This window comes from Gobius niger, assembly GCF_951799975.1.
Source record: "Gobius niger genome assembly, chromosome: 16".
In the NCBI taxonomy this organism is placed as follows: Eukaryota; Metazoa; Chordata; class Actinopteri; order Gobiiformes; family Gobiidae; genus Gobius; species Gobius niger.
The window spans coordinates 25,311,818-25,336,351 of NC_136867.1; the positions used below are offsets into that span (position 1 = coordinate 25,311,818).

The 24,534-nt window shown below is 41.0% G+C and overlaps 1 protein-coding gene across 3 annotated transcripts in view; it reads left to right on the top strand.

The window, feature by feature from the left end:
- The window catches only part of dnmt3ab (DNA (cytosine-5-)-methyltransferase 3 alpha b), an 85,601-nt gene extending 66,781 nt beyond the window's left edge, over window positions 1-18,820 (top strand). For 2 of the 3 annotated variants that reach the window (XM_079573404.1, XM_079573406.1), the window contains 17 exons: window positions 3,200-3,688; window positions 6,021-6,179; window positions 7,770-7,877; window positions 8,143-8,299; window positions 8,482-8,628; window positions 10,176-10,220; window positions 11,073-11,152; window positions 11,231-11,343; window positions 11,428-11,611; window positions 11,689-11,773; window positions 13,820-13,965; window positions 14,064-14,154; window positions 15,976-16,124; window positions 16,199-16,284; window positions 16,350-16,419; window positions 17,277-17,395; window positions 18,576-18,820. In XM_079573404.1, coding sequence (XP_079429530.1) covers window positions 3,200-3,688; window positions 6,021-6,179; window positions 7,770-7,877; window positions 8,143-8,299; window positions 8,482-8,628; window positions 10,176-10,220; window positions 11,073-11,152; window positions 11,231-11,343; window positions 11,428-11,611; window positions 11,689-11,773; window positions 13,820-13,965; window positions 14,064-14,154; window positions 15,976-16,124; window positions 16,199-16,284; window positions 16,350-16,419; window positions 17,277-17,395; window positions 18,576-18,717 — 2,370 coding nt within the window. In that variant the 3' untranslated portion in view covers window positions 18,718-18,820. The remainder of the gene's footprint in view (window positions 1-3,199; window positions 3,689-6,020; window positions 6,180-7,769; window positions 7,878-8,142; window positions 8,300-8,481; window positions 8,629-10,175; window positions 10,221-11,072; window positions 11,153-11,230; window positions 11,344-11,427; window positions 11,612-11,688; window positions 11,774-13,819; window positions 13,966-14,063; window positions 14,155-15,975; window positions 16,125-16,198; window positions 16,285-16,349; window positions 16,420-17,276; window positions 17,396-18,575) is intronic. The other variant, XM_079573405.1, reaches the window with a different exon arrangement.
- Window positions 18,821-24,534: the final 5,714 nt, after the last annotated feature.

A 24,534-nucleotide genomic window follows, 5' to 3' on the forward strand; every position in this document is an offset into this window, starting at 1 on the left:
GACCCCTCCCTGAAGTTCTCAGGGCCCGAGATGGTTCATACAGCTGTAACATGTCAGAGATGGACTTTGGTGCAGAGCTGTTTTAAATTCTATCCTCTGAGTGACAGGAAGCCAGTGCAGAGACCGGAGCACTGGACTAATATGGTCGTATTTCCTGGTTCTTGTCAGGACTCGAGCAGCAGCGTTCTGGATGTACTGTAGCTCTGATAGCTCGTTTCGAGAGGCCAGTGAGCAGGCCGTTACAGTAGTCTAACTTGCTGGAGACAAATGTATGGATAAGTCTCTCTAAGTCTGGTTTTGACACTATTCCTCTGATCTTAGCCATGTTTTTCAGATGTTAAAAAGTTGCTGATGTTATTGCTTTTATATGGCTGTTTAAAGGAATAGGCCACCGTTTTTACATACTGAGATATGTTCTTACCTTAGCTTTGACGAGTTCTTTAGGACCTGTCTGGTCGTCCCCCGTGCCTTCAGTCACGTAAACACAGCGCAGACGGCGTTAGCATTTAGCCTCTCACTCTCTCCTCTATAGCTCCAAAACAGGTCAAGATAGAAGCTACCAAGCTCTTCCACGTTTTCCCTATTTAAATATGGTTACGTGAAGTGTTCCACTACAAAGTATAATTACACAAAATTAAACAATGTGGATTTTTTAAGCGGATAAAAGGGGGAACTATATTGTAAGGCGTAATAATACCAGGAGTAGTTCGAAATCCGCGCAGTAATCTTTACTTTACTGCGCAGTAAACTTCACTTTACTGTGCGGATGCCAAATTACTCCTGGTATTATTACGGTGGCCTATTCCTTTAAGTTCAGGTCTGAGTCCATGATTACTCCAAGATTTCTGACCTGATTATTTGTTTTTAGAGAGAGAGACTCAAGGTGACTGATAACAGATTCAGTTCTTTCATCGTGGGGTACGATTCTCGCTCGGTTGTGTGAGAGGTCCCGGGTTCAGATCCCGGACGAGCCCCCACTTGTTACTTGCTCTGGCTCAACAGGTAGCGGCGAAGAGGGGAGATCACACAAAGGCAAAGTTTAAATAATGAACACGTGGGTCAGAGTGTTGGCAGCTGTGTGGAGGTGTGTTTGGTGAGAGAAACTAAACTAAAGGCACTTTCCCACCAACGCAATGCTCTCCGGTTGTGACGGTCCTGCAGGTGGAACGGGTGTGTTTGGTGAGAACAGGACGATCGGCCGTAGACAGAGGTCACGTGGAGGTCGGTGAAGATAGTTTTGGGCAATTGCGTTTGTCAAATCGGCGTCTCCCTGTCTTTGGGGGTTCAGTTATCAAGCATTTGCTCATGTGCAAAGCGAGTAGCCTGTGCAAAAGTGCAAATATCAGATTTAATTTTTCAGCTTGCACCCACTACTTAGCACCTTCTTGATAAATGATCCCCTTGGAGAGCTGTGATTGACCTTGTGTTACGAGTACTATTGGAAGGAGAACTTTCTGCTGTGTTTCTGAGTTCATAAAAATTGAGTTCCCTCGCGCTAATTTTGTCATGCGTTTTATCAACTGGACGGATAAATGTGCGGACTTCTTTGTGACATACAGTAAACAAACTTACTTATTAAGACAGGCCTTCCAGTCAACAAAGAATTTACCTTTTACGCAAACTAAGCTCTTTCTCTGTCCCACAATTCTCAGTGCGGTTCTATGAAGCATCCATTGAGAGCCTTTTGTGTTTTTCTTTTGTCTGCTGGTTTAAAAACCTTTTGCTCGCAGACAAAAATTAGTCTGAATCGAGTTGTAAAAACCTGCTCTTAAATCATTGGAGTTCAGTTGAGGGATCTGTCTGTTTTCTGTGACCAGCAGATCTCTAGGAAAGACAAGTGTTGCTTCACCAGAGCATGTTCTATTATATATGGTGAATTCTCATAGTTGCCTTCAGGGCGTCGTTATGCCCTGCCATGCGGTAAGAGGAACCGCTATATGAAATCTTTTGTCCCGGAGGCCATACGACTCCTGAACTCTCCTTAATTTAATTTGAGGTTGTCACCTGCCTGTTATTCAGACAGACTGTATCTATGTGTGAGCTCCACTTGCTCGCTTGGTTGTAACGTGATTTGTGTGGCTGTTTGTATGTTTTATGTTTTCTGCTCTAAAGGAATTGCCCCATGTGGGATAAATAAAGTTTACTGAACTGAACTGAACTGAACTGAACTGAACACCTAATGCTGTTCTATTTTAAAGAAACAGGCCACCGTTTTTTCGTTGGTGCCCGTGGAAGAGCGTGGTCGCTTCCAACAACTTCACCCCCGTTTGGAGCTATAGGAATGTGCTGGGAGAGGCCAAATGCTATCAACATCTTTGGTCGTTTTGCGTGACTGAGTGTACACACAAAGTCCAGACAGGTGCGCATCAACTCGTCTAAGCTTGGGTAAGAACGAATCTCAGTATGGAAAAACGGTGGCCTGTTCCTTTAAGGTTAAGGTTGGGTTAAGGTGTACTTTATTGTCCACCAGGGCATGTGGAGCCAGGCTGATGGGCTGAATCACCTGGCTGGAGGATTCACCAATTGTACATGTTTTTAGTGGTAGGGGAAGAACATCCCCTGTCGTACCACCACGTTTTGCTTGCGTTTTTACTATTTTGTCATTTTATGTCTCTCTCTGAAGCACTTTGGTCTGCCATGTTGTTGCAAAAGGCTATTGAAATATACTTTGATTGATTTGACTTTGAGATAAAAAGGCGACGGGACTCTCTGAGAAAACAATTAACACATCAGAGACGACCACCACACAGCGACGGACCAGGGAGCCATTTTGTTAACACCTTAGAGCTAGATGTAAATAATAAACATTTCCCTGTGCGGCTGTCGGGCTCGGTCTGGGGTTCTTGTCAGTGTAGATGTTGCTCTGAGCAGGTGAGACGAGAGGAAACCTGAGCAGATAAATAGTCACCCTGACCCCCCAAACAGAGACAGTGTGTTGGGTGGGTGTGAATCCCCCTTTAAAGCCACAGATGGACCTGATCCTGGAGAGAGTCCTTTCCTGACAAGAGAGAAAGAAGAGCAGAAGAATTAAAGGCCACCCCTATGTCGTCACAAATGGCTATAGAAATGTTTTTTTTTTCTGTTATCAAATGAATAATCACTGTCTGTCTTTAGAATGTATGCATTATTTTTGTGTATCTTATGTAAGAGTTAAAGGTGTCGAACTCTTTGTAATGGAAGCCTGTGTCTGTGTTTTCAGGCTGAGAAAAAGGCCAAACTGATGAACGCCATGAACGCCATGAAGGAGCTGGACGAGAAAGACCCGGATCACGACCAAGACCCGGACATGGACTTAGAGCAGGACCTGTTTTTAATCAAGCACCCACTGCCTTCAGCCAGACCTCAGCAAAAGCCTCAGCAGCAGAAGCCTTCAGAGCCGCGAGACACGCACAGTCCAGTCCGAGAGCGGGACCCGGAGCCGCCCCAGATCCAAAAGCATAAAGCCCCGCCCAGAGTCCAGCCCCGAGTCCAGGCGGCGGCGGAGTTTCCCTCACAACCGCCGGTTTTAGAGAAGCAGGAGATGACTCCTCCACCTCCACCACCTCCTCCTCAGCAGCAGCAGCAGCAGCAGCAGCAGCCCACAGACCCGGCCTCGCCCACGGTGGCCACCACCCCGGAGCCTGGGCCCATGGGAGCCGAGGAGAAGAGCTCGCCCAAGGCCGCAGACACAGAGCCCGAGTACGACGAGGTGAGGACGACCAGCAACGGATTACAAACACCGCATCGCTTTGGGGGAACGCTAACTTACATTTACACTAAAAAGCCTTTATTTCAGCGGTGCCAACGTCATTTCAGGTCATGGGCTAGAACTCTGAGGTGAAGGTGTGCTTTGGTTGAATATACTGTCACACATACTTCAAATGTGTAATATAATAGTAATTGATGGGCACTGTTAGGCGTTGATTTGATTAAAATACAGTCAGATTACATGTCGCAATGATAGATCAATCAATTATTTGTATTTCAATAATTTCTATGCCTGCACACAGCTAGAAGGTCAGGGAGTTTTCGGTGTGGAGTTTGCATGTTCTTCCCGTGTCTGCGTGGGTTTCTTCCAGGAACTTAAACATGTACAATAGGCCAGAATGAGTGAGAGTGCAAATGTGGACGGAAAATAATAAATAATTAGGGCTGGGTATCGTTAATTGATCCCAGAAAAAATTAAGTTTAGCTACTAAAATTGAAAAAATAAACGTATCAAAAGCAGGTGCCAAAAACATATACATTAGAGACCAAGTTTTGATGTTGTTGTTTCAGCTCAAATAAATGAGACACATTTAATGGAACAGGCCACCGTTTTTCCATACTGTGATATGTTCTTACCTGAGCTTAGACGAGTTGATACGTACCTGTCTGGTCTTGGTCGCTTCTAACTTCCCCCCGGTTTGGAGCCATAGGAATGCATTGTGAGAGGCCAAATGCTAAAACAAACAACATCTTTGGTCGTTTTGCGTGACTGAGCGCACGCACAAAGACCAGACAGGTACACATCAACTCGTCTAAGCTCAGGTAAGAACATATCATAGTATGGAAAAACGGTGGCCTGTTCCTTTAAAGGATATAGCCTTTTATGGAATAAATGAACAATATTTTACTGTTTTATGGCTTTTATGACAAATATTTAGTATTGAGAAAATAGAAGCAACGCACACCAGAAGTACTGAAAATCTTCATAAATAAAAAAAACAGCATCACACACATCAAAGATGATAACGTTTCGGCATATCCTTCATCAGACCTGTAGGACTATCACAAGGCTCTGCTCTGCACTGAAGTCTAGCACAAATACAAATAAATGATGCAAATGTACAATAGCCTACACTTAAAACATCTGTCAATATCATGACATGGATATTTTTGTCCATGTCCAAAATATGCTAAAAAACAATAATCCCGGGCTGTTCATGTTCCTGTGCTCCTCACACAGATGCACAGTGTCCAGAACCCAGGCATCTCCGCACCGTTCTGTCTCCTTAGCTCAGTTCACTCTGCTCTGGCCCTTGTCTACGCTCAGCCCTGACTTAGTCTGAGTAATAGAGCTCATTTTCAGAACATTTTATAGCGCGAGAAAACGAACCGCTAAAGTTACTGACTTGTTACCGGTGACTCGCGGGGCGGCGCTGACGTCCTCGCCCCGACGGCCTCGCCCCGACGGCCCTCTCGTTTCCTTTCCCCTTAATAATCCAGTCATGTCGCGCAGGCTCGTTCATAAAGTTATCGGATTTACAGTTTACTTTACTCCCGCATCTTACAGAGATGGGCTGTACCATCTTCTCAAACAGGGGAAACGCGGGGACAGCACAGCTGCCCTTCTGGGATCAGGAGCGTCAGCGAGAGGCAGAGGAGGAATGAAGCGCGAGTTGAAGTTGTTGAACATTAAAACTGTACTTTCAGCACATGTTGGCTTAGTAGGGCAAATATCAAAGAATAATAAAAGAAATAATACTTAATATTGGGTAGGAAAAAAAACAGGTCTTGAGAAGGGCACTTAAAGGGCACAGGGCAAAGGGGCAGGTGCTTGAGCACCACCTGGGCTCTATCTGTGCACGTCCCTGCTCTCATGAGCTGCAAGAGTCAATTGGTCACATTTAGCAGAGATTTAAACGCTGAAACCACATCTTTATTTGGGATTAGAGGCTTAATGCAGCTCATTCTCACATTCAAATCTTAGGTATGGAGGTTATAATCATCTGTAAATTGCAGTAAAAACCTACGATCTGCAGTGATGTGTGCCAACTCAGCAAGAACCAAAATTAGTCAGAGGGCCCCTGATCTAAAACCTTTAAAATCATTTATCCCTCATGTATCAACAATAACAGCCTTTCTCGTAGATGGGGGCTTGAAAAGGTACTTCTTCTGATCATATCTGTTGCTGTTTTTCCCTGTAGTGTCTCCTCCTGCTTCTTCTGGAAACTTTCTTTACTTTCTTCTCCTTTGGAAATGCTGTGTCTGTGGTTGACCTCACACCGGTCTGTAGTGGTGTTTCAGCCCGCTCTCCACTCCTCTGTGTGTTTTCCCAGGACGGGCGCGGGTTTGGCATCGGGGACCTGGTGTGGGGGAAGCTGCGGGGGTTCTCGTGGTGGCCCGGGCGCATCGTGTCCTGGTACATGACGGGACGGAGCCGGGCCGCAGAGGGGACCAGATGGGTCATGTGGTTCGGAGACAGCAAGTTCTCTGTGGTGAGTCCTGCTTTAGACCCGGTTCAGCCTTTCTCACAGAAATAAAGTTTTCTGAATTACCAGTTTAGTCCACCTTATTAGTCCTTATTCTACTTCAGTCCACGTTATGCCTTTGGAAGCACCGATCTGACACCGCCTAAAGTAATTAACCCCTTAACTCCCACCTGAACCGAGCACATTTTCTCCAGTTTGGCTTTACCCCAGTTCAAAAGCTTCTGGAAAAAAGCTGTGAAAATAGCAACAAAACTGAGACGAAAACAATGATGGAAATGTAACAAAAAAGTGACGAAAAATGTATGAACAAAATTACTAAAATGTGACAAAAAAATGACCAAAATGTAACAAAAAAATTACAAAAATGTGATAAAAAATTGACGAAAAAATGAAAAAAATGTGACAAAAAATGACCAAAACAATGACAAAAATGTGACAAAAAAATAACAAAAATATGATAAAAATTTGACCAAAAAAATACCAAATAATGACAAAAAATGTGACAAGAATGCAACCAAAAATGAAAAAAAAAATTAACAAAAAAGTTACAAAAATGAGTTGAATACCCAACCAAAAAATGATGGAAAAAAAAATCTGACGACGTGAGGAAAAAGATCCTCTCGGTTCAGGCGGGAGTTAAGAGGTTAAAGCTGGGGTACCTGACTTTTTGTTAAGTAAATTTGTTTTTACCACCAGCGAGTATGTTTTAAACAAAGCAAACAGACCCAGCTGCATTATCTTCACCTATTTTTTTTTAAAGTAGAATCTAAAGTAGTGAAGTTTATTTTGGGGGAGGTCCCATAGACATATTATTAATAGACCGTCATTCCTCACTCCTCAAATAACTAAGTTCGAGGGGGAAATCATGGCGGATTTACAGACTCTTCCTCCCCAGCTCTGTAGAAGCATGTTCCTAAAAAGGGCATAAAGGCGGGATCTTCGCTGTAGACTCGGCCCATGATTGCAAAACATTTTCTTATAAAAACCAGCCTGGTCCCTTTTAATTTTGCCTAGCCCAGCATTATCACAGCAGCAATATCTAGCTGTAGAAAAAATTTAAAAAATAGGCACCAGGATTTACAGTTGTTTAGAATGTGTCTAAAGTCCAATGATATGCAATGTAAAACTAGCTTGTTCTGCTGCCACTATATGGAGGTACAGCAGCAATGGCGGCCACTAGTGTCGTCGTCGTGAATCTCTGATACAAGCGGCCATCGGGTGGTCCCCCCTTCCTCACTTTGCCACCACTCATAGCTTTACACAGGCTTGAAACATGCATATAAACAATTTGCTTGAACAGGCCGGAGGGATTGTGAGAGCTAGAAACGGGTTTGGGCCAAATAATAAAATGTCACAGTCTGTGCAGGAACTCCAGCTTTAATAATGCATTAGTCTTATAAAGTGCTTTCACAGATGCTCAAAGTTCCTTTACAATGTTGTGCATTATTCATTCACTCCATACTCGGAGATGGTGAGCTACATATTATGTAGCCATAGCTGCCCCAGGGGTAGACCATGTAAAGACTTTCCTATTGAGGCAGCAGGTTAAAATGTATGTCCAATATATGGTCATTGTCTGATCTCTTTTCTTTGCAGGTTTGTGTGGAGAAACTCATGCCTTTAAGCTGCTTCAGTGACGCCTTTCACCAACCCACCTACAACAAACAACCCATGTACAAGAAAGCCATCTACGAAGTGCTGCAGGTATCACTTTATATATGTTTATTTTGGTTTCCTGACGTCTGTAAACCCAACATCCTTCGCAGACTTGACTGGATAAAGTCTACATTCCCAGACGAGACAAAGCAGGAGAATAGGAAAAAAGACTTGTGGATAGGTGCTAGTCTTAGCGGAGCTGTTTTCTCTAAAGTGTGAGACAGAGCATGTTAGAAAAGAAAACCAGCTCATAACCTGCAGATGTATTTTCCCAGTAGTTCCTCTCGTTAAGTTGCTGTACTGTGTTTCGCAGGCGGCGAGCAGTCGCGCAGGAAAAGCCTTCAGATCGTGTCCGGACAGCGACGTCACAGACTCCTCGAAATCAGTGGAAATGCTGAACAAACAGATGATCGAGTGGGCCATGACCGGGTTCCAGCCCTCGGGACCCAAGGGACTGGAGCCCCCAGAGGGTAAAGGCTTTGAATTCAAACTGACAGGCTCCTGTGTGGCTTAGCGGTTAATCTGAAGCACGTATGCTGGGTGAAATATCCTAAAACACACTGTAACGATTATTATAATTCTTATGTCGGGCAATTTGTGTGATATCCACTCATCTTTCTGAGCTAATCTCCTGATTTTTGGTCGCCTGCAGAGGAGCGTAACCCGTATAAGGAAGTGTACCAGGAGATGTGGGTGGAGCCTGAGGCGGCTTACACTCCGCCTCCTCCGCTCAAAAAGCCCAGGAAGAGCTCCTTCGAGAAACCCAAGGCCAAAGACATCATCGACGAGAGGACAAGGGGTGAGAGACAGTGCCAAACATAACATGCAAAACTGACTTTTCTGAGCTTTAGTCTATGTCCTCATGCTACATCCTCACCATAAACGGACTTTAAGTGGTGATTTGTGTCATTTTCACGTATTTGAATACTCATGTTTAGTCTGTCCCCCCTCTTCAATACAACCACGCAAAGTAATCCGAGTTTCTCTGCTCTTGTCCAAGACTCTCGTCCTCCACTGCTGTTAGGCATAACTGCTTAACTACATTGACCACTGATTACCAACCTTTTTTGTTTCTCCATTTACTGTCATCCTCAGTGCCCCATAATTTGAATCTGGAGCCAATTACACTGCAAAAAGTAATTAACTAGATCAGTATAAACATCTCAATTTGAGCACAATAATCCAAATTTTAGCTGTTTTGACTAGTTAAGAAGTTGTTGGGCATTTGTCCTAGATTATTTCACTTGTTCTGAGATGTTTCTGACTCGTTTCAATACATTTCGTCCTTATTTCAGGTCATTTTCTTTGCCAATGGGGTAAGAAAATTGGTTTTATCTCATTGGCAATTTTACTTTCTTATTTCAAGCGAGATTTACCCTAAAACTGGTCTGAAATGTCCTCAAACAATCAAAGTAAACTTGGTCCGATCAGGAAAAGTATCTAAATGAGTGAAAACCGCTCAAAACAAGATACATTTCCTCAATTCAAGTCATTTAAGCCAATGCTTGATATTTACTTTTTGCAGAGTATTTAGAAAGTAATCTACTAAAAATCATGTAATCTTAATAATAATAATAGGTAAAAGGCCTTCTTTACTTTACAAAGCCGTAGTTAAAGGGACGAGATGCAGGTTGGTCATTTTATACTCACTACTGCCACCTCAGGTCTTGCGCGTAACTGCATCTTGTATATTAAGCTCGTGCATGACGGCACTTTGGACCCGAATTAACACCTTTTTGAGCGTCAGCGGAGGATTTTAGAGGCAGTTGTGGTGAACAGGTCTGGGCCATAGACTGTTAAAAAGAATAGACGTCCCCTCCTCACTCCTTCCCCACAATGACTATGCTCAAGGGGGAAATCATGGCAGATTTACAGACTCCAACCTGCCCAGCTCCGACGAAGCATGTTTCTACAAAGGGCATGTGATGTGTTGTTCGCGCAGCTAGCTCCAATGCTAACAGTCCGGCCCTCAATAATATGAGATTTCCACATATTTCTTTTACGAAAACCAGCCTGGTTTCTTTAATTGTAGCTAACCCAGCGTTATCACAGGAGGAATATCGAGCTAGAAAGTTTAAGAAAATTAGAAACCAGGCTTCAAAGCTGTTTTTAACATGTCTAAAGCGCAATGCATTCCAATGGGAGACTAGCGGCTACATCGAGGTACTACAGCAATGGTGGAGCAATGGCGGCCCCTAGTGTTGTCGTCACAAAGCAGAGCAGCCATTGGTCTGGGCTCATTTTACACATTAGGACATTGCTGGAACCTGTGGGAGGAAAATACATAATTTTAACATCTCCCTTTAAGAATAATATTGGATCTTTAAATTTTTTTCTTTGTTTCAGAGCGACTGGTTTATGAAGTTAGACAAAAGACACGCAACATTGAAGGTAAGGATCTTTTTTTATTATTACTCCTCGGTCGACCAATGCAAGTGCTTGTTATATAATTAGAATATCATGAAAAAGTGCATTTACTTCAGTTATTCAGCTTAAACTGTGAAACTAATATGTGATAGACTCATTACATGTGAGAGATGAGATATGTAGCCTTTATTTGTTATCATGTTGATTATTATGGCTCAGCTTGTAAAAAAAAAAACAAATAAAAAATATCAGAAAATTTGAATATTTTGAAAATTGACTCTTCATCATGAAAATTATAACAAACATACTGTAAGTCACTTTGCATGTAATGAGTCTACATCATATATTATTTCACAGTTCAAGTTGAATAACAGAAGTAAATGCACTTTTTCATGATATTCAAATTATATGATGAACACCTGTATATCAGCCGATTTCATGGACGGTTAAAGCTAGAGACTTCCCGTATTTTGCATTAGAAAGAGCTCAGTTATAGCCTTTAAAATGAGCTCCTCCCACAACTTCCAAGTTCGTACACCTCAGATCCTGTTTTATGTATTTTATGTTGCAGACTTTTGCTTATATTTTCAGAATAGAGACTTACCGATTATTGTTTTCGGTAAGTCTGCTGATTTGTGTCTTTCAAACAAGCTCCCTCTGAAGTACCTACTAAACATGAATATCATCAATAAATCAGCCCTATGTCCCTCATGCAGCGCCCCCTGCTGTCACAGCTCAACACTGACACATTTTACAGTTTAGAAGCTTCATACACAGGATTATAGAGAAGTTATTTTTAAAATATATATAAAAAATATAAATTATTGTCCCTGTATTTGGCTAAATCAAGTTTCCATCTTGTTTTCGCTCCTTCAGACATCTGCATCTCGTGTGGCAGTTTGACCGTGTCTCGGGAGCACCCGCTGTTCGCTGGAGGGATGTGCCAGGGCTGTAAGGTAAGATTTACCCGCTCTGAACATTAACACGTCTGCAGGAAAGCCCAAAAATGAATAAATAAATGTATTTTCCGGCAGAACTGCTTCCTAGAGTGTGCGTATCAGTACGACGATGACGGCTACCAGTCGTACTGCACCATCTGCTGCGGCGGGAGGGAGGTGCTGATGTGCGGCAACAACAACTGCTGCCGGTCTGTGGCTTTCATTTCACGTTCAACGATACACTTGTTGTTGTTTATAGGGTACAAACCTCCCTCTCGTCTCTCTCTGGGCAGGTGTTTCTGTGTGGAGTGCGTGGACCTCCTCGTGGGCTCCGGAGCCGCTCACGCCGCCATCAAAGAGGACCCCTGGAACTGCTTCATGTGCGGCCCGCGGCCCGTCTACGGCCTGCTGCAGCGGAGGCAGGACTGGCCCTCCAGACTGCAGCTCTTCTTCGCCAACAACCACGACCAGGACTTCGTGAGTGTCTTACATTGCTCTCGCAGCAAAGACGAGTACGGGTTCTTTCATTCGAACTTTCACTGTGATGTTTTCAGGAGCCTCCAAAGCTTTACGCTCCCGTCATGGTGGAGAACAGGAAACCGATTCGAGTCCTGTCACTGTTTGACGGCATCGCAACAGGTAACAGCTCTTTGTCTGTACTATAAACTCTATTTGTGTTTATAAAACCATTCAACAGTTCGCAAAAACTAAAGGGCAGCTTTAATATGTGTGTTGCATTGTCTGTAGAAGAAGCATTTCAAGCACAAAATAAATCGTCGTGTGTTTTGTCATATAGGACCAAACATATTTATAAAGGGCATCCTAATTCTGTTAAGAAATAGGAATCATGCAGAATCCTATTGAAACAAAGAAGTGAGCTGCAATATAATACATGTTCTGCATTTTAGAATAGGGTTGCAAAACTAAGGGAATTTTCTATACAGAAAAATGTGCACTGGACAAGCTAACAGGCTAATGGGCAAAGCTAACTGTGAGCTAGCACCACTTAAACAGTATTTACAGCCAGGTTTGAATGAAAAAAAAAAAGATCTCCATTGTGTAATTGGATGTACAATATCCCTCTCTCCCCTTTTCTTTCCTGTCAGCGTAGTATTTACTCTTCCGGACAATTAATTTGTAAAAAAAAAAGCACAACATGCTACGACACCTGCAGTGGCACTTATGGCCTCCAGGGGCATGGGTTACGTAGTTGAACTTGAACTGAAAGTTTCTTCTTTACAGACTGATATGAACTGAAGCATACAAATCTAATTTTATAGTTTTACACTGATATATCTGTCACAGCAGAGATCGAAAGTCTCAAAGAAATCATCACCACATCAGGGTTTGGAGAGGACAGTGTTTTATGTGTTTGATATTGTTCAGTTGTTCAATATTCTATGGTTTTCTGAGTCTGTGCCATGTGTCTGTAGAGATTGTTTGGTCTAATGCAGCTCTGTGTTAGACACAAGCTCCATCCACTCCTCGCACAGTGTTGTTCACAGTTTGTCCTGATCTGAGTGAGAGACATGGCTGTCAAGTGTTCCGTTTTGGCTTGGAAACTACTGTATTTTTCCCTCTTTCCCGCTGTCTTCCTGTATATTAGCTTTAACAACAAAAAATATCCTAACATGAAACTCAGCCGTTTGTCCTAGCGCTCACTAGAAAGAGAATTGTAGGTTTAGGAAAGTTGTGTTATGTTTTGACGATATGTTTCTCACACTTCCTGTCTGACTCTAGGGTGATGTTTTATGGTTAAAAAAACATTCATGTGTAACTAATAGTTCTTTAATTGTTTTACAGAAATATACTGTTTATTTAAGCGTTTTGACAGTTCTTCATTTTTTTAAATTCCCAAAATGAGGAATTTTCCACCCTGTGCAACCCTATTTTTGAAGCCTTAGAAGCCCAGTAAATATGGAAAGAAAAAATTGAAAACGAAGCACAAGTTAAAAGTAGGGCAGTCATAATAATTACTATGTCGACTTATCGTTCAATAAATAACAGATAAACGATACATTTTTGGGCTCGATATTTATCGTCTGTAAATTTATCAGCATTACCCCCCTTTTTTTTATTGTAAAACTTTGATTTTCAACTGAAGCAAATTGAGTCACATTATATTCCATGTTTTTTGCAGTTTGTGTGATGTTTTAGGATCTGATTATGCACTTTTAGAGCAAAGGTTCACAGTCATTTTACTGAGAGTTGGCAGTATTTAGTATCGTAAGAGTCAATATATCGTTTATCGCAATACTTTCTTTCCTCAATATATCGAACTTCAAATCTGCTCGTGACAGGCCTAATCAAAAGTGCATTTCTCAGTATTAGTAAAAGTCTGATTCTTCTGCATTTGTATATTGATTTGGAAAATGCCACTACACTGCAAAAAGTAGAAAAATCTGCCAATGGAATGAGTAGTTTTGCACTTAAAATAAAAACAAACATATATTTCAAGTAAAATGAGATTTATGGTCTAATTTTAAGCACAATAAGATATTTTTTCTGGTTTTATGTGCAAAAATACTTGTTCCATTGGCAGATTATCTTACTTACCTAATAAATCAAAGGCAAATATACTTATTTCAAGCTAAATTGACCTATTTTTAGATTACTTTTTGTAGTGTACAGCTGAACCGAAACACTTCTTACCTGTCCTCACTTTTCGTGTCTGTCCTTCTGCAGGGCTGCTGGTGATGCGGGACCTGGGCATCGAGGTGGAGCGCTACGTGGCGTCGGAGGTGTGTGAGGACTCCATCACCGTGGGGCTCGTGAGGCACCAGGGACGCATCATGTACGTGGGAGACGTCCGCAGCGTCACCAGGAAACACGTGAGTATCTGGATAAGAACCGAAACTCGTCGACTCACGCTGATTGTGCTCGATTTGAGACGTTTAAACTAAAATAGATATTCATGTGTTGACTCCAGATCCAGGAGTGGGGCCCGTTCGATCTGGTCATCGGAGGAAGTCCCTGCAACGACCTGTCCATCGTGAACCCAGCTCGAAAAGGTCTCTACGGTAGGCTCTGCTTACTCTCCCTGACCTCTGTTTCACATGTGTTTAAGGCGAGACACGGCAGAGGAAACATTGATTCTTCCCGCAGTGGTTATAGCTTCTTTTCTCCCAGATCTTAGTTTAATGTCAGAGAGAAAAAAGACCAAACACACCCTTTAGATTCACCTTTCCCGCCATTATTCATTCACAAATATTGACATGTTTGGTATCCACTTGTCGTATGAAAGGCGAACGAGATGACACTGTAATCCAAATCCAATATATTGAAATATTCAGATATTCATTTTTGTCAACATCACCCAGCCTTAAAGGTGCACTATGCACCTTTTAGTGGAAATTAAAAGCAAAGTTAGCTTAGAACCGTCACTTTCCATCTTGGTGGCTTCTATGATGCTTCAGGATCAATTTTATTTCAGGTTTTTTAGGATCTCTGTTAGGTTTTTAGGTAAAGTAGGTAAAGTATAGGCATTTATTTGATATATTGTACCTCTACCACTATGGAGCACAAATTTTTGTGATAAATATAAGTATTTTCTGAAGATATTTTTCAAACCCGGAAGACAAAACGCTTGGATTCAGTTAACTCCGCCCCCTCTCTCCGCACATACAACTTTTGCAGTAGTTATACAGTTATAAGGAGTTGACATTTGCAACACAGCTTCATAAATGGCTAACACACACGCTAACACGTGTTTTGATTGACTAACCGCTCTGGTCCATCGCTGTTTACATTATGGGATTGTTGTTGGTTGTAAAAGTTTATCCACTTTGAGTCTGGGGAAGGTTCACCAAGAGACAAGTCACCGAAAAACACTATTTTGGCTGATTGTCGCCGAATACTGGAAAGAAATTCCAACTTCTGGCGAGTGGCCTCTTCTTTTGGAAGGTTCAATAAATTCCTCGTAGCCAAACTTTTCTCCGTGACATTATCGTTAGGTAAGAAAAAAGAACAGGTGTCCAGAGTAGGTTTGAAAGAGCTCCCTCTTCACAGCTTCCTGTGCAAACATGATGTTTTTTAATAGATAAAAAATAAATAATGAAAAAGCTGTTTTACAAATAAAAATCAGGCCGTAAGTATAGAGTTAAGACATTACATTACAGATTTCGAGCACTTCCGTTTCACTCTGATGACACAACGGAGCAACTCAGTGGTTTTCCAGCAGAGGGCGGAGCAGCTGCTCGGAGAGCAGGATTCAGGAGGATTGCTGAGAACTGCGTGAATGAAGCCACAAACCACTCTGGGGGTGTTTTTGATAAGGAAATAGCATAACAACATGGCTAAAAGCCATGTTGTTATGCTACATGTTATTATGCTAAAACCTTTAATATAAACTTTTTCTTAACATAAAAAGTTATATAGAGCACTTTTAATGTGCAGATATTACACAACTTTAAGGCCCTTTTCTCTATAGCTATAGCTCCGAGCTTTAGTGTCTCCGAAAGTCTCTAAACTTTCCAGGCTATTTGTAAATATCTAGGTCCTAGCTTGATTTACTGAGCTTTGCATCCCCCCCAAAAAAAAGTTTTACAGATAATAAATAGCTTATAGCTCGCTTATTAAAAAACTAAACAAGATCACCTCTTTGTAACTATGATATCAACAAAATAAAACCATAAATTCAAACCTGGCTCTATCCATTAATGAGATTTTGTCACTGAAAATATTGTCAATTTGATCAATAGTGCCTTATTTGAGCCCTTTTTTTATATGAAAGCTTATCATATGAATATCTCTAAAGAGATTTATTATTATTCCACTGCAGTGTCTCGTCTTAGCGTTTAATCGTGCTCCTAGTTTCCGACCGTGGCGTTTTGTTTTCGCAGAGGGCACGGGCCGCCTGTTCTTTGAGTTTTATCGCCTGCTCCACGAGGCTCGACCGAAGGAAGGCGACGACCGGCCGTTCTTCTGGCTGTTTGAAAACGTGGTGGCCATGGGCGTCAGCGACAAGCGGGACATCTCGCGGTTCTTAGAGGTAAAAACACATCCAGGTTTTGTCTTTGTTTCTTTGCGGGGCACGGCTCACTTTTCCCTCTGTGTTGCGTTCAGTGTAACCCGGTGATGATCGACGCGAAGGAGGTGTCGGCGGCGCACAGAGCCAGGTACTTCTGGGGAAACCTCCCTGGAATGAACAGGTCAGTCACGGTGTCGACACTAATGGTGTGTGTTATAAAGGAAGTTAACATTTATTCCTCTTCAGGCCTCTGACTGCCACGTCCACAGACAAACTGGACCTACAGGACTGTTTAGAGCACGGACGAACTGCTAAGGTAATGACGACACCTTTGAAATCTAAATTCAGAGATACTGTATCAATCTGTGACACTCCACGCTTTATCAGTTGTGTGATCAGTGTTTACAGCCTTTCTGTGTGGAGTTTGCATGTTCTGCCCGTGTCCAGATTTTTGTGGTTTCCTCCAGTTTCCCCCTGACACTAAAAACATGTACAATAGGCCAGAATGAATGTGTGAGTGAGTGGTTGGTGGTGGTCTGAAGTACGAGCTTCAGGCAGGAGCCAGACTAATCCTCCATGTTCAGAGATACATGGGGGATACAGTCTGGAATTGTGTGATTTGAATCTCGCTGACTCCGGCAAAACCAAGACGAGCCAATCAGAGCACGGGAGGCGGGAGTTAATGGTGCGTCATCTTCCGCGCTAGGATTTCCCATCAACCAGTGCTCCTCCTCATTTTTTTGGTCACATTTTGGTCATTTTTTTGGTCACGTTTTTGTAATTTTTTTGTCAAATTTGTATCTCATTTTTTGGTCAATTTTTGTAATTTTTTTGTCCATTTTTTGTCAATTTCCTGCGACATTTTTGTGACATTTTTGCCACTTTTTCAGCAATTTTTCGTCAATATTTTGTCACTTTTTTGTCACATTTCCATCATTGTTTTCGTCTCAGTTTTGTTGATATTTTCACAGCTTTTTTACCAGAAGCTTTTGGACTTGGGGTAAAGCCAAACTGGAGAAAGTGTGCTCGGTTCAGGTGGGAGTTAAGGGGTTAAACATCCTCTGCCTGTTGTTTCTCATGATGCTGGACAGTAAACTGGCTGTTTCCGCCCTCTAGTGGTGGAAGACGGAGCCAGCGTGTGTTTTATGTGACGCTTTCACTGTTTTCTTGCAGTTTGAGAAAGTGCGGACGATCACCACCAGGGCGAACTCCATCAAACAGGGAAAGGACCAGCACCTCCCCGTCTACATGAGTGAGAAGGAGGACATCCTGTGGTGCACCGAGATGGAGAGGTACAAAAGCCACATTTACCATTTATGTACATTTATTACTGTTATTTGTTGTAGTAGTGCTTTTATTTATTCATTTATTCATACTATGTTTCTGGGAGATGCCACAAGTGTCGTTTTGACTTTTTTTTCAATGGGTTTGCCTGAGCTTAGGTCGATTTGTGGGAGCTTCTGAAACAAGTTTGAGTCTCTTTGGTTTTTAGAATAAATCTTACACATGAGAGGAAAGCACTAACTGTTAACCATGCTCATGCTTCACAGCTAGAAGGTCCCGGGTTTGATTCCCAACTGGTCGAAGCCTTTCTTTGTAGAGTTTGCTTGTTCTCCCCATGTCTGCGTAGGTTTCCTCCAGGCACTCCAGTTTTCCCACCACTAAAAACATGTACAATAGGCCAGGATGAGAGTGTGTTTGAGAGTGTGCATTAACATGAACTGACCTAATCAAATAAACCAATAAATAAATAACAATGAGCTAGCTTTGTTTAATTTGTGTCTTTGTTTCAAAGGCTGTACATTTTAAAGCAGTACTAAGTAACTCCTGCCCCTAGAGGCCGTAAGCGCAACTGCAGGTGTCGTAGCAAGTTGCAATTTTTTAACGTATTAATTATTCGTGAAGGTAAATACTACTCTGACAAAAAAAGGCGAAGGAAGAGATGGATATTGTACATCCAATTACACAATGGAGATTTTTTTTTTCACTCAAACTTGCCTGTAAATACTGTTTAAGTGGTGCTAGCCTGCAGTTAGCTTTGCCCGTTAGCCTGTTAGCTTCTTCTTTGTAATTCTACTAGTGTGTATTGGTGGCTCCGGTCCGGTGGCAGTCAAGTTGCAATTGTGGTTTTCTGGTCAGAGACTCCAGGGGGAGATGAAAGACCCTCTAATCATCCCATAAACACTTGTATTACCCCCACAGGGACTAGGAAAGGATTTATTAAGGTTAACAAGTTACTTCGTGAGGGTGGCTTCTTCCCCCATAGCATCCAGTGCAGGCTCTCTGAAGCTAATCATTTTTGGAGACAGCTCTATTATTTGGAATAGGAAAAATAGAAATAAAGGGGAAAAATAGGACAATGTTATGAGTGTAAAGAGGCCCCAGGTTAGAGCAGCTTGGACCCCCACTTTAGGAACCTTTTTATATGGCATTTTATATAATACATGTGATGAAATCTCTCGCTCTCTCCAGGGTGTTTGGTTTCCCCGTTCACTACACCGACGTCTCGAACATGAGCCGCTTGTCCCGCCAGAGGCTGCTCGGCCGGTCGTGGAGCGTCCCCGTCATCCGGCACCTCTTCGCTCCCCTCAAAGATTACTTCGCCTGTGTCTGAGACGCAAGTACCACCCGCTCGGACGCAAAGCAGGGCACAGAGAGACGCCGGCCGCCTTTGGGAACCACCCGAAAAACAAGTCTGGGAAAGTTCAGGTGTAGTTTCTTCAGTGGGAGGAAGGGGGGGGCAAATTTGGAGATCTGGTTGTCACGGTGATGAGCTTGAGGCTGACAAAAAAACGCTGGTTTATCCCTAAGAAAAGTTAAAAGCTGAGAGTTTTATTTTTCTAATTTCAGTCCTGAATGAATACTTTGAACAGATTTTACTGCAAATGTTACTGGAAGGTGACATTTTTAGCTTTTAACCACATTATATCCTTGTTCCCTCGCCAAAAACAGACCTGGATTAGTATTTAACCCCTTAACTCCCACCTGAACCGAGCACATTTTCCCAATCTAAAAGCTTCTGGGAAAAAGGTGTGAAAATAGCAACAAAACTGAGACAAAAACAAGGATGAAAATGTGAAAAAAGTGAGAAAAAACTGACGAAAAAGTGACAAAAAATTGACAAAAAAGTGAGAAAAATTTGACGAAAAATTGAGAAAAAATTGACAAAAAAGTGATAAGAATTTGACGAAAAAATGCGAAGAATTTGACCAAAAAGTGACAAAAAAATGAACCAAAAAAAATCGAAAAATTTGACGAAAAAGTGACAAAAAAGTCACGAATATTTGACAAAAATGAGATGACCGCCCGACAAAAAAAGTGATGAAAAAAAAAAAATGATAATGTGAGGAAAAAGATCAATTTAGTTTTGTAGGTCTTAGCTTCCAAATGAGGTGTTACACTGGCATACAGGATTTGGGTAAAAAGCTGAACTGGAGAAAATGTCTCTCGGTTCAGGCGGGAGTTAAGAGGTTAACTTCCTTCACACAATTTACAGCCATCCCTTTCACTATGGTCGTTTCTTCTTCTACTCCTGAATCTCTCTGATCTGTATCTCCCACATGTTATTGCGTCACAAAACTATCATACACATTGTAAATCCAATAGCAGTTCAAAGTGTGTTCCTCATGGCGCCATAGATTTACTAGCATGCCATTAAGATACAATTCAAAGCTTATTTTACTTTTTTAGAGTGTGTCATGCCGACTAGTGCCTGCAGAGGGCGCTCCAGGCCAACTACTGTCAGTGCTAGGTCCTCAAAAGTATATTTTTAACCCTGGTTTATGGATAAGTGAGAAATGAAATTGAATAAAGCACATATTTATGTAGTTAAAGATTGTATAATTTTAAATAATGAACATAATGATTTAATTCCTGCTATTTAACCGCTGGATTTCCGCTTTAATCAACTTACTGCAGTGTTTTTGTCAACTTTAAAACACCTTGATGGAAAAATCTCCAACGTTTGCTCTGTATTGTTCCAGTCCTGTGATCTTTATACACATATTTCACATTTTCGCCCAATTTTCACCCATTTTCTGACGTCCCAGACTTGTTTTGATCCCAAAGGCGCCGACCCAGCTCCATCGTTTAGGAACCACATCTAAACAGAATGTTGTGTTGTAGACATTATCGCCTTGAGCCTCAAACTGCGGCCCTCGCGCGGGTGTAGTTTGTCAGACTTTGACGTAGTTTTTACATTATTACGACTTGCATTTTGAATTGTAATTTTTATTCTATTTAATTTTGATATTTTTTTTTTGGTCATTTTACCGTTTTTAGCAGTGTTATGTCAAGGATTGTTGATTTTGTTTTTTGTTTTTTTCGTGAGATACGTTTTTGAGACTATGCTTTCTTCTCGAGACACTGAAAGTAGAAGGTGCTGTTTAAACTCCATTGGAAAATACAGGAAATCTAGTTTTTGCAAAAACTTTGTGCTAGATCATATCTTACATATATATACAGTGGGCTCAGAGGGTGCTCAGACCTCTTTTAATTCTGTCTATGTTATTATGTAGCAGGCTGATACTGAAATTAATTAATTGTCGTTCTATATATAAAAAATCTACATAAATTTCCCCACAATGATATGTAAATTATAGAATTTTAACAGTTTAGGGAAAAAATATAAAAACTAAAATGTAACGGTGATATAAGCATTGAGATCATATACATCGACTGCAAACCCTTTTTATTGTGCCCGAAAGGTTTCGGTCTGCATTAAATTACATTGGCCTAGAACAGGGGTAGGCAACGTCAGGCCCGGGGGCCAAATTTGGCCCTCCAGCATAAAACCTTTGGCCCCAAGAGAATTCTGAAGAAACATTAATTCATAAATCAGAGACCAAATACATGAAAAGGACTCTAAAATGTGGAAAATACTGTCAATATTCTCACATTTTCCAGCAAAACACCCCATTAGGTCATATATTATGTGCAAAACTTATATTTGTAGAAAAAAAGGTGCTTTACTTTGGGCTACAATTGTGTGTTTCAGCCCTTGGTGTCGTGGCAATGAAGAAAATGAAATGAAATGAAAATGAAAAAAAGTTGATTGATGATTTCAAGACAATATATTTTGACATTTAATTTGATGCATTTTAGATTGAAAACTTCAAAATGAAAGTGGGCATATCATGCAAAATTGACTTTCATGAGGTTTAAACCATATGTTTTTACATTGTTCCCTCATCAAAGACAGACCTGGAGTGTTTCACAACATTCACTCAGACGAAGTTGTTAAATTTAGCTGTTTCTTCTTCCACGGTGTCAGTGACTCGTTCTGTACTTCCTAAAACAAACCTAAAAACTGTCCTCCACATTTTTAAAGCCCATAATCCAACATTGGATTATGGGAAGTTATTTTTTAGATTGTTCCTATTGCTGCCAGCAGGAGGAGCCCAAGAGTCTCACCAGCTCTTTCCCCTGCATTTCATTGTTACTATTAAATTCTATTAAAGACATACAGTATTTTCAAATTATACAACTTATCAAAGCTGAGGCTCCAAAATAAGGCTTTTAAGTCTATTTTTTGCCAGACATGTCCACTTTAACCCAAATGAGTCAAAATACAGTATCCAAAACTAACACCATTAAGCCAGATTTGAACTGTTTTGCACATTAAATTATTATAAATGCTATTTATATTTTACAGAAAGGGGTTCTGGGCTGTAGGTTGATTGATTTTGGGAATCACGGTCTGAAAAGTTTGAGATGTACAGTATCAGCTTCAACATAATTACATGGGGATAAACAGAGGTGCATGAATAATTGCTCAACCCACTCAACATTAACGTGTTACTGATGGACATTACAAATACTCATTATCTTCATTATTATTCAAATGGAGGAGGCACTAAAATCAGTCATTCAAACTCTGTCTAGCATCCAAAATAATGCCCGGGTGAGTGGAGAATATCGCAATTTTTTGATTAGGAGAGTGCCTCGGTAATGTCTATCAATAATAACTGCATTTTGAGAAAGCCCATTTACAGTGTCTGTAGTTAGCTGTGTCTCTGAGAACCCAAACACATCACAAATACCTCTGTTTTACTGTTTCTACACAACTGAAGTGAATATGGTACTACTGTAATGCTGTCGACAAACATGGTGCTCCTCGACTCCGGGCAAACTCCCATTTCTCACGTGGCTTTATCGATACAATATCCTCATTTGCACCGAGTAATGTCACGGGATTTCAGTTTGGTTATAATGATCGTCAGGGGGAAGTTAAATTCAAAATAAATTTAAAAATGTCAAACGTTTGATATATTGACATTATAGATACTGACGGTAATGCGTAATACAAGGGGGCGTGGCCTAGCCGAGGGGGAAGAAAACCTCTCATGGGAATTTCTCACAATTTTTGGCCATTTACTGGTGGATTCTAAACATATTTATCACACACCAATGAAATCGAGCCAGAATCGGGTCCATATCGATGTTTTTCGCAGCAAATTGTCCAGGAGAATTGAAAAAAACTGCGCTCATAGCTAGCATCAGCATATGCAGCGTGAAGTTAGCGTAGCTTCCTGGGTAGCATTGTCTGTTTTTTTTTGTATTTATGGGCTGTTGAACCACTTGGCTCCTCTACATGTCTCTGTGTCTTTCTTTAGCAAGAAAATATATTCATGATTCAGCATTTGTCAAAGTAATGGTGGAGTAAACGGAGAAAGTAAAAAAATCTGTTTCCCCCTCTGAAAATGCCCAAATATGGTCATGTAGGAAGCAGCCATTTTATACCGCCGAAACTTAGTAAAAACGGATGAAAATCATAGTAATATATTGCTCTAAAAGTATATATTAACTATCTTTAACAACACATACATTGAAGAAGCAGTGAAATTCAGTCTACTTCGGTAATTTGTAAAAGTATTACAAAAATAGAATAACAAAAATGCAACTAAATGTACCTTCGCTAAATGTTGAGCCCAGAAATACAATATATTTTATGTTTTCATTGAACGATAAGTCGATATATACTTTAGTAATAATTCTGACAGGTTTGTACTTGAGTATTTGAGGATCTGTACTTCAAGATGTACTACTATTGAGAACTTTTTACTATTGGCCACATAACAGTAGATGGCGCTGTGTAGCTGCACTGTCAATGCTAATGACTGGGAACGAGAAAGTAGTTTTGTCCCTGTCTTGTTGCCGTAAATGTATTACTTTTTTAAACAGATTAAAGTATTTACTACAGTGAATACTCTACAAACTGAACCCTAGATATTCCTCGGTGGACGTGAGGCGTTTATGGACCTGTCGCTGTACTGTTTTTTGTAGTTTTCCAATATCAAATGGACTCTGAACGGTCCAGACCTTTAGCATATCCTTCTTCTGCTGCAGCTAATACTGAAGAACATGGTGCTCACTGCCTTTGGACCTGCACAAACGCAAAGCCTCATGGGAAATGGAGTTTACCGCCGTCGATTAATATACTTAACTACTTTTTCTACTTTTGACCGATAACATTTTACTGTAACGACTGCGCTGAAACTCCTCAAAAATCAAGTGGTTCTTCTACCTTTTTATAGACGACTTTTTGTGCTGTTTTATTGACATTATTAAGCACTTTTATATGTATACTTTCTTTGTTTTTTCCTAATTTTTTTTAAGATATTGGTTTCTGTTTGATGATGTGAACTGAATCTGAATATCCTTGTGTAATGCTTTTGTAAACAGTAGGGCTGTGCCATTAGAAGTGACCGGATTGAATCGAAACTATGTGAAAATTATGTATTGGACTCGTTGTACAGTAGATGGATTTGTAACATGTAAGTTTGAATTTTTTTTGTTGTTTTTTTTTACCATTGTTCATATTGTTTTCTGTTCGAAGCAGGATGCAGTATGTCTCGGCCAGGGCTGCACGATGTAGATACAGATTGATCGGGAATCGAACCCACAACCCAGAGGAAGGAGTCGGGATAAAATCTGCGAAAGGAGTCGAAACGCTCACAACATTAACATTTTAGTTTAGTGGATTGTTCCTATAGAGAAATATAGTTCTCCTAATATCAACAGTGGTAGGCAACGTCAGGCCCGCGGTCCAAATCCGGCCCTCCAGCATCGAACCTCTGGCCCTCAAGATGATTTTGAGAAATAACTTTACTAGGGGTGGGCCATATCGTATCCTATATCGATATCATTTTTGATATCATTGTCATTTTTTGTATCACTGTGGACATGATATAATTCATGTTTCGCTCAGCTGACTGTAGAACACGGAGACAGGTGCTTTAAAATTAAAATTAAATGATGTTAACTTCCTGAGTAGATCATATTAGTGAGGAAATTAGTAAGGTGCTAGGAAAAAAAGAATGAAATATATTTGCATTAATCTTCTCAATAGGCGTAAGCTTGAATTTTGAAGTCATTTGTCAGTTTTGAAATATATCGTTATCGTGATATTTCTTTTTTATATCAGGATAGA